General features: G+C 43.0%; 1 protein-coding gene across 1 annotated transcript in view; it reads right to left on the bottom strand.

The window, feature by feature from the left end:
- Window positions 1-269: 269 nt before the first annotated feature.
- LOC122542036 (extracellular serine/threonine protein kinase FAM20C-like) overlaps window positions 270-10,571 on the bottom strand; it is a 77,038-nt gene continuing 66,736 nt past the window's right edge. The window contains exon 3 of the mRNA XM_043679325.1: window positions 270-295. Within this exon, the coding sequence (XP_043535260.1) occupies window positions 270-295 (26 nt within the window). The remainder of the gene's footprint in view (window positions 296-10,571) is intronic.

Raw genomic sequence — 10,571 nt, 5'->3', positions numbered from 1 at the left:
GACTGCGTTGTTGGGCTTCACTGTACAACACTGGCAGGACAGAGCTAAATCCCATCCCAGTCAAGTCATTTTGACCAACAAAACTATAAAAGAGCCAAAGAACTTAAAAATTTTACTTAACTTTGATTTTGCTGCAGGGAAATACCGAAGAAAGGAGGGAGCCCGCCCAAGGCCGGGACTGCTTACTTACTAGGCCCTGATCGTGGACGTCACCAAATCTCGCAAGGTGCTGCGGAGGCAGAACGAGGAAAAGCTGGCCCTGATCTCTGTTAAGCACGAACAACAGCTAGGAGACCTAGGGAAAAGGTAGGAAGAGGTCATACACCAAGTCACAGTGCTGGAAGCTGAGAGTGATTCATCCAAGAGCCGAACTGAAGCCCTGAAAATGCAAGTCCATGGTTTAATTGATCCGGTCGATGATCTTGAGAACGGGACAGGAGGAAGAATCTTCGTATTAGCGGTCTGCCGGAGGGGAAGGAAGGTGAGCGGCCAGTGGAATGTTTTGAGAAGTGGTGACCGGAATTCCTTAGCTTGGAGGCTGAAAAGGGACGAATAAAGATTGAAAGAGCTCACCAGGACATGGTGCGGAGGTGAGGTATGGACCAATGCCCTTGCCCTATTCTGGTGTGGTTCCATCATTATAAAGACAAACAGAGAGTCATGGAAACTTCCAGGGCCAAGGGAAGGAATCTGAGGGCTCCAGAGTCATGTTTTTTGGAGACTTCTTGATGGCGGTGATCCAGAAAAGGAAATCCTACCGTGGCATCAAGAAAAAACTGAGGGAGCTCAGGATCCAGTACTCTCTAAGGTACCCAGTGGTGCTTTGGATTACCTTTAATGGATCCATACACTTATTTGACTCACCAGAGAAAGAGAGGAACTTTGTGGACATGTTAACTTAGACTGGATGATTTAATAGGTACAGGTAATAGTGCTGTTCGATTATGTGTTTCTTAAAGGAAGTCCTGTTTGGGTCTCCTTTTTGTTGGTAATAAGTTATGTTAAATTATGTTCGGGATGGACAGAGTATTTACCGTTAACTTCTAAGGTAAGCTATATCAAGGGATGGGTGGCACATTTACTTTTAACTCATTAGTTTCTATTGCTAATCTTTCTGTTTCTTCCTGGCTTCTTTTTCCTTTTCTACCAGTGTTTGTGGTGCGACCCCAGCTAGGAGGGGTCAAGAGGGTGGGTAGGATGGCTAGGAGGGTTTTGGGGTGTGCCGTTGCCCCCTTTGACCGGGGAGTAAATTCCCCTAATCAGTGCTACTGGCGCTTTATATGTGATTTCGTTTTTTGATGTACATAGTTTTTGGAAGTTTTGCAGGTTTGTTAGTTGTAGCTATTTTAGTTTGTGTAATTTCTATGTGCTGTGGATTTTCTTTCATTGAGGCTCAGCAATTTGTAATTTGGGTTCTTCCTCTCTGGAGTCTCAATGTTGCTGCGGAACGTTATGGCTAAGGACATGTTTAAATGGTGTACCTGGAACATTAAGGGGAGCCACTCGTCGGTCAAGAGGTAAAAGGTACTTTTACCTTTTAAGACTCCAGTCTTAAAAAGGAAAGGGTGGATGTCGCCTTATTGCAGGAGATGCACCTGGATAATAGGGAACATTTGAAATTGCAACAAAATGGGTATGACTGGGTCTTTTTTCATCTTTTAATACTAGGAGCAGGGAGGGCCATACTTGTTAGGAAGAATCTCCCATTTAAGTTGTTAGAGTGTATTAAAGACACATATGGGAGATTCGTAATCCTTAAAGCCTTGATGAATGTGGAAGAATATGGTATCTTAAATGTTTACTGTCCCTGGCCCATCCCCTCAAGTTCCTGTGAGTCACATTCTTTAAACTGATTAGCCCAGCACCTGGGCTTATTATCATAGGGGGGACTCTTATTTGTCGAATAGACCCTATAGTAGACAGATTGCCCAAAGGCCCCCTGATATCTTCTTTATGATCTGAGTAACTAAAGGATTTGTGTGTTGAACTAGGCTTGGTGGAAGTCTGGAGGTGTCACCACCTTACAGGCAGGAATTTTACATGTTTTTCCATTCTGCATGAATGTCATACCATGACTGATCTCTTTTTGACTCCCACAGCACACTTGGGCTCGATGGTGTCCTGTACAATTGACAATATCACTATTTCTGATCGCATCCCAGTGTACCTCATGGTCAAGAGTAAGGAAACTATAGTAAGTTTGGGGCACTGGCAACTCGAACCCTTCTTCCTTAAGAATAGCAAGTTTATCCAGTACATTTCCAATGAATTCAGGTCTTTCTAAGACGTTAATTCAGGCTCGGCCAGTAACCCATCCATTCTCTGGGAAACCGCTAAAGCCTATGCCTGGGGGGGTTAGTGATTTCTTATTCTGCCAGTAAGAAACAGCAGAAGGGTGAGCTCGCAACACAGTTGAAGTCAGCTGAGAAGGCATAGGCCCTCGCTGGCTAAATTACAGAGGATCACAGCACTTCGGTCCACACTGAACACCATGCTCACACAGACAGCTAACAAGGAGCTTACTTTACCAAAACAAAGGTTGTTTGAGCGTGGGGATAAACCGAGCAAGTACTTAGTGTATCTTGCCAGGAAAAAGAGCGCCCCTCAAACAATCACCTCAATCGGAGAAGGTACCGGAAACCTAGCCTGTGATTCTAAAAACATTAAGACGGCATTTTGGAGATTTTACTCTGAACTATACCAGTCTGAAAGTTGTGAGGACGGGAGGGCTAGGATGGAGTCCTTTTTCTAGAATCTGGCTCTCCCAGGTGTAACCCATGAACAAGAGTCTCTCCTTAATGCCCCATTGTCAGTGCGAGATGTGCAGGAGGACGTGAGGCAGCTCCAGAATGGAAAGGTGCCGCATCCTGACGGACTTCCCAATGAATTTTATAAGGAATTTATCAACATACTGTCAGGACCGACGATCAGTATGTTCAATGATTCACACAGTCATGACCACCTCCCACCATCCTTAAGAGAGACCAATATCTCATTTATCCTTAAAAACGGGAAGGCCCTGGAGGACTGTGCTTCTGATAGGCCCGTCTCACTTTTAAATGTCGATTTCAAAATCCTGTCTAAGAGTCTTGCGCTAAGGCTAGAAACTGTACTGCCTTCCCTTATTAAAGAGGACCACACAGGCTCTATAAAGGGCCGCAGATTGTCTAATAATGTCAGGAGGTTACTCAGTGTGATCCAAGTGTGTCAACAACAGTCAGTACAGGGATTAGTGATGTCTCGAGACGCAGAGAAGGCATTTGATCGGGTTGAGCATCGTGCACAGGGCTGTCCCCTCTCACCATTGCTCTTTACGCTGGTGATTGAGCTGCTGGTGGACCCCACTATATCTGCTCCAGGAGTGGGGTCAAAGTCACGTAAGATTGCATTGTATGCGGATGATCTTCTTATCTTTTTGTCAAACCAAACAGGTTCGGTACCTCGTCTGATACAATGCATTAATTCATTTGGCTTTTTTTCGCGTTACAAGATCAACTTCACAAAATCGGAGGCCATGCCTCCCGAAAATGCCTGCTTATGAGGACGAATCTCAATTTCCCTTTAAGTGGCCACAAGGGGGTTTTCTTTACTTTGGAATATTCCTTACTCCTGTGTTTGACCAGCTGTTTAAAGCCAATTTTGCCCATTTATTCAAAAGAATCAAATAAGACCTTTGAAGATAGGAGTGCTGCCGATTTCTTGGTAGGTCGGATAGCCCTCATTAAAATGAATATTCTGGGGTGGCATTATGGCTCATAGCACCAGGGACCCCGGTTCGATTCCAGCCGTGGGGCGACTGTCTGTGTGGAGTTTGCACATTCTCCTCGTGTCTGCGTGGGTTTGCTCTGGTTTCCTCCCACAGTCCAAAGATGTGCAGGTTAGGGGAATCGGCCGTGCTAAATTGCCCATAGTGTTAGGTGCATTAGTCAGGGGAAATGTAGGGAATGGGTCTAGGTGGGTTACTCTTCAGAGGTTCAGTGTGGACTTTCTGGACTAAAGGGTCTGTTTCCACACTGAAGGAATTCTAAATTCTCCCCTTTCTATTGTACCGTATTCAAATGCTCTCTTTGTTCTGGAGACTGAATAGCTGGTTCAGTTCTTTTCTCTGGCATCACAAGCGACCCCTTATCAAACTAACTAAGTTACAGCTACCCCACAGCCTGGGATGAGTGGACCTCCCGGATATTAAAAGCTATCAATTGGGCAGAATCCAAGGTGGCGGTGATCTGGAAGGATTGGAGAGCTCCGCACCTCAGCGCAAGTGGACGAACTTCTAACCCACCCAACCTGGACCATCGCGATATCCTGGGACTCTGGAAAGGTCGAGGAGTCCAAGGAAATTGTGAAAAATCAACTTCCTTGGGTTTTCGCCGTCCAGGGATACTGAGGAAGGGAGGAGGAGCGTCTGAGGCCGGGCCCGCGGCTCAGCCTGCAGGATCCTCTGACTCGATTACCTGCCAGGGCCCGGTGAAGAAGCTCACGAGATGTTGGAGAAGCAGATCGAGGAGAAGCTGGCCCCGATCTCTATCATGCTGCAGAAGTATGAACAGCAGCTGGGAGACATGGAAAGGAGGACGGATGAGGTTGAACACAGAGTCACAGCGGTGGAAGCTAATACTAGTTCCTCCAAGGATAGGATCCAAGTCCTGGAGACACAGGTCACTAATTTGCATGACCAAGTGGATGATCTTGAGAACAGGGGTAGGAGAAAAAATATTTGGATCATTGGTCTGCCTTAGGATAAGGAAGCTAAGCAGCTGGCAGAATTTATTGAGGACTGGTTACCGAAATTCCTTAACTTGGAGGCTGGAATGAGAGGCTTGAACATTAAGAGAGCTCACCGGGTCACGGTGCGGAGGTCAGGTCCAGGTCAACATCCTCATCCTCTCTTGGTGCGGTTTCATCATTATGGAGATCAGGAGAGAATCGTGGAAGCTTCCAGAATCCAGGGAAAGATCCAAAGGCCCTAATCTATGAGGGCTATAAGATCATGTTCTTCCAGGACTTCTCAGCAGTGGTGACCCAGAAAAGAAATTCCTATGACAGTGTCAAGAGAAGACTGAGGGAGCTTGGGATCCAGTTCTCTCCGAGGTACCGGGCGGTGCTTCAGATCACCTTAGATGGATCTGTACGTTCTTTGACCCGTTGGAGGAGAAAGCAAGAGACTTTGTGGACAAAATAATCTAATCTGAACGATTTAGTATCTACAAATAGTAGCATTGTTTGGGTACGTCCAGAGATTGGGGGGAGTGGATCTCCCGGACATTAAAAGCTACCAACGAAGCTTGCTTTGTGCTTGTGGGAACCCTTTTTTAATATGGTTAGATATCGAAACCTCCTAGGCAGGGTGCCCCCTTACTAACTTGCTGTTTTTGGACAAAATGAGGACAGTTAGGGAGTATTGCCATAACCCAATAGTGATCAATACTGTTAAAGCATGGAGGGTAATTCAGCAGAGGGAAGGCAATATTGGCAAAACATCTTCTCTTACACCTGTAGTGGGTATGCTGGGTTTTCAACTGGGGACGATAGATTCAGGATTCAAACACTGGCCAGCTAGGGGTGTGTCTTGCATGGGTGATTTATTTGAGGGATACATAGTGATGTCCTTTGATCAGTTAGAACGGAAATGCGAGCTATCTAACAGAGATAGGGATTTTATTCAAAAAACAACTACACTTTTGACTGATCCCTACAAATCCGACATAGAGAGGAGGGTGCTCAGTGCTAAGAGAACACTTTCTGTCAGCACTTTATATCATCAGCTGGGGCCAGCCCCTCAGATGAGTTTGATTGATTCTGCAGGGTGTTGGAGAGAGAGCTAGGTGTTGAGGTCTCCTCAGAAGCATGGGAAGATATTTGGGAAAATGCAAGGAAGATATCAATTTTCAATCAGACCCATGCTTTACAGTTGAAGGTTCTCCACAGGGTCCACTTGACTCTGGACTGTTTGTCAAAATTTAAACCAGGGCTATCTTCAACATGTCCCAAGTGCAAGGTTGGTACGGGCACTCTTACCCATAGTCTCTGGTCCTGTGGTAGGCTTCAAACATACTGAAGGGCTGTGGTGGGTGCAATGGAGAGGATTTTGGGTGTAAGGGTGGAGAAGGACCCGATCTCTCTCCTTCTTGGCCTGCCCAGTGTGTTCCCTGTAGATGCGCATAAGAAAAACTTTTCAAAATCCTCACTTTCCATGCAAGAAAGAATATCTTGCTAGGTTGGGTACCCGGAAACCGCCTGGGCCTGTCGGGTTGGCAGAAGACTGTTGTGGAGCATATTCCCTTGGATTTTCTCACAAGTACGGTACACCACAAAACTGAGATTTTTTATTAGACATGGCAGCCCTTTTTTGGGATACCTGGACACAGATTTATTTGCCACACTAACAAGGGCTTTTATATAGCCGTAACGATTGTGTTTTCCGAGTCCAATATCCAGGGAGGAGGAACTGTGAACTTATGAGTGTCTTGTTTGGCTGAGTTGAGTTATTACTATCTATTAGTTTGTTGTTGGGTATTATTTATTTAGTTAAATAGTTAGTTGGGGATTTTTAATATATATTTTACGACATATATTTATACGTTTCATCATGAGGGCAGATTGGGTTTTATTTTACTCTTTTTGTATTCTTACTTTGTATTGTTTTGAGTTGTATTATTTTGTATTATTTTGTATTTGTTGTAACATTTAAAAAAATCTATTTTTCAATAAAAATATATTTAAAAAACTATCAATTAAGTTCTTACGTGAGTGACTGGGACTGTGGAGACCCTCTTTCACTGTGGTTAGACATTGAAGTTTCTCAGGCAGGGTGCCCCCTTCCTAGTTTACTGTTCTTGGACAAAATGAGGACAGTTAAGGAATATTGCCATAATCCAATAGTTACCAGTACAATTAAAGCATGGAGGGCAATGCAGCAAGTGAAGGCAATATTGCCAAAATGTCAATTCTCAAACCCATAGTTGGTATGCCGGGGATGATGGAATCGGGGTTTGAACTATGGGCAGTTAGCGGTGTGTCTTGCCTGGGTAACTTATTTGAGTAGGACACATTGATGTCTTTTGACCAGTTAGCTTGGAAATACGGGTTTCCCAGTAGAGACCTCTTCCAATTTTTTCAAATTAGGGACTTCATTAAAAAAAAACTACACTTTTAACTGTTTCCTACAGATCCGACACAGAGACAAGGGTGCTTAGTGCTGAGAACACACTTTCTGTCAGCAATCTCTATCACCTGTTGGGAGAGTGCCCCTCGGATGACGAGTGACTTTGCAAGGTACGGGAATTGGAGCTGGGCATTGAGATCTCATCTGAGGCATGGGAGGATATTTGGGAAAATGCAAGAAGGATTTTGATTTACAATAGGAGCCATGCCTTGCAATTGAAGATTCTCCACAGGATTCACTTGGCTCCGGATAAATTTAAAGTGGAAGTATCTCCAACCTGTCCCAAGTGCAAAATGAGTATGGGCACTCTCACTCACTGTCTCTGGTCCTGCCACAGGTTCCAGACATACTGGAGCGCTGTGGTAGGTGCAATAGAGAGGGTCTTTGGTGACAGAGGTGGAGACGGATCCAATCTCTCTCCTTCTTGGCCCGGCTGGTGTACTTCCTTTAGATGCCCAGAAAAAAAAGAAGCTTTTCTGTATCCTCACTTTTTGTGCAAGAAAGAACATTCTGCGAGGGTGGGTGTCAGAAAATCGCCCGGGACTGTCGGGCTGGGGTAAGCTGGTCGGGCTGGAGCACATCCCTTTGGATTTTCTGACAAGTATGGTGCACCATAAAACTGAGGATCACTATAAGACGTGGAAGCCCTTTTTGGATTACCTGCGCACAGATTTGTCTGCCACACTAATAAGGGCTTTTATATAGCCATAACAATTATGAACAAGAACAAACCACGACAAGCAGACCAAACACAGCCAGAAACCCTAACCACCTTACCATACATCAAAGAAGTTTCAGAAATGATAGCCAGACTACTAAGACCCCTTGGAATCCTAGTAGCACACAAACCCACCAACACTCTCAAACAAAAACTAACAAACTTAAAAGACCCAGTACAACCCATGGACAAAACCAACGTCATCTATAAAATTGCCATAAACAAACACACAGATCTAGATGCCATCTATCAACCCCTCAGAAAACGAACAGGAAATGACATCACCACAGACCCCAGGAACCCCATCCAGGAGAAAGATATTAATAGAAAGCAGGAGACAACAGCTTCGCTTCACTTGGAGGTCGCCACTGATGATGTTACCTCGCCAGGTAATGAAACGTCTGGATATCAAACCTACAGCTCAGCGAGCAAACCTACACCCTAAACCTCAACCTGAGCTACAAACTTTCACAAACCTTGCAATAACGATTATGTTTAATGACTCTAATACACAGAGTAGAAAAATTACAAACATATGAATATGTATGAATTCGTGCTCTCGATAGTCGAGAGCTGCTGGTTTGTTTTGCTGGGTATTATTATTTTTATACTTATTATTACTTGTCAGTTAGTTGTTAGTTATTATTAATTTTTGTGGGCTCTTTTTCTTTTTTTGTAATATATACATATTTATACACAAATGTAGATCTGTGCTTTTCCTTTGTACTGTTTTGAATTGTCTTGTTTTGTGTTTGCTGGAATTTTTTTAAAACCTTTTTTACAATAAAAATATATTTTAAAAATACAGTGGAAAGGAGAAGGGGAGGACAAGGGAGATCTGTGATAGGGTGGAGTCAAGGGAGATTAAATAACAAAATTATGATTCAACACCCAAACTACATGCTAATGGAGATAGTAAATAAACAAAATTTGTTTCCAAATGAGGTGTGAATTGCTACATATAAGCCATCTGAATACATCAGGAACCAAAAAAGAAAGAAAGGAGATGTAGAGCAACCCAGAAAACAAAACAGAGGAAAGCCACACACAGAACAAGATGGAGGCAGAGGTTATGATCTAATCTTGTTGAACCCAGCCGAAGATGTTGGAGAGTACAATGATGAACAGGGAGCTTGCAACTTAAGGATGGTTGAAGTGACTTAAAGGGAAGTCAATGGAATAAAATTTAGCGTATATACAATCAACCAAATGGTTAATTTTCTAAACTTTTGATAAGCATCTGACTTGATTGTCTTGGGTGTATGTCTAATGAGTTTAGAAGGAAAGTGGGGGTGAAGCCTTTGATTTAGATCGTAAGTAATTGTGTTCATTCTATTTTTATTATCTTTAAAGTAACTGCTTATTTAAGATATAGTTATCGTCCTTTTTTTATGGTGCAATTGTTTTGTTTAAACTATTTGTGGCTTCAATCCTTCAGAAAATACTTGGGTTTTTAGATTCTAAAAGAAATGAAAAACATTGCTGAGCTTTAGGCAGACTATAATTGAATAGAAAATAGCCATTAGAAGTAAGAGCAGGAGACAGTCAAATGACAACTTGAGCTTGCTCTGCCATTCAAGGTGATCATGAATGATCTTTTGCCTCAACGTCACTTTCCTGCCTGCTTTCCACAAATTTCTCTTCATCTCAGTCAGAAAGGATTGGCCTCTTAAAGCGATCCTCAAGGGAAGAGTGATTATAGCATGTCAGAATTTCAAATTCAGTTGGAGGGGGAGAAACTGGAGTCCCACACTAGCATTCTGGAATTAAGCAACAGTAATTACATGGGCATGAGGACACAGCTAGCCCCAAGTGTAATGGGCAGGAAGACTAAAAATTAGAACAGGTAATGAGAAATGGCAGATATTTGAGGAACTTCTCAATTGCACCCAATTGAAATACATTCCAGAGAGGAAGAAAGCTTGTAAGAGGGGGGAAAACATCCATGGCTAAGCAAGGAAGTTAAAGATAACATAATGAGAAAAACTAGGTCATACCATATGTAAAGGCCAGTGGCAGCCTGGATGATTAGGAAACTTTAAAGATTAACAAACGGTTACTAAAAATTCATAAAAAGACCAAAGTTAAATTATGGAAGGAAGCTAACATGAAATATAAAAAAACGGATAAAAAAGTTTCTACAGCAAGGTGAAAAGGAAGAGAGTAGCTAAAGTAAATGTTGGGTTGGTGTTAGGAGGTGGATCAGACTGGGGCTTTAATAGTAGAGAACACAGAAATGGTGACGATAGTAAGTAAATATTTTGCCTCAGGTTTAAGGGTAGGGGCCACTAATATCATCTCAGTAGTAATAAGTAATGCAGAGATTTTAGAAAGGGAGAGCTCAGAACAATCACAATCACTAGAAAAAAAATACTGATCAAACAATTGGGATTGAAAGCAGATAAGTCCTAGGACATGATAGCCCACGACCTAGGATCTTAAAGGAAGTGGCAGCAGAGATCGTTAATGCCCTGGTTATAATAATTAAAAATTATTAATTACGAAAGCAACCACCCCAACACACACAAAAGAAGTTGCATCAAGACACTATTCAAAAGGGCCACAACACACTGCAGTACACCAGAACTGCAAAAAAAGGAAGAAAAACACCTTTACAATGTATACGCCAAAAACGGATACCTCCGCAATTTCATCAACAGATGCCTAAGGGAAAGACAACGGAACGAG

This window comes from Chiloscyllium plagiosum, chromosome 39 (assembly GCF_004010195.1).
Source record: "Chiloscyllium plagiosum isolate BGI_BamShark_2017 chromosome 39, ASM401019v2, whole genome shotgun sequence".
Lineage (NCBI taxonomy): Eukaryota > Metazoa > Chordata > Chondrichthyes > Orectolobiformes > Hemiscylliidae > Chiloscyllium > Chiloscyllium plagiosum.
Note: the sequence above shows the minus strand (reverse complement) of the source record. Positions and strands in the feature narration are given on the sequence as shown.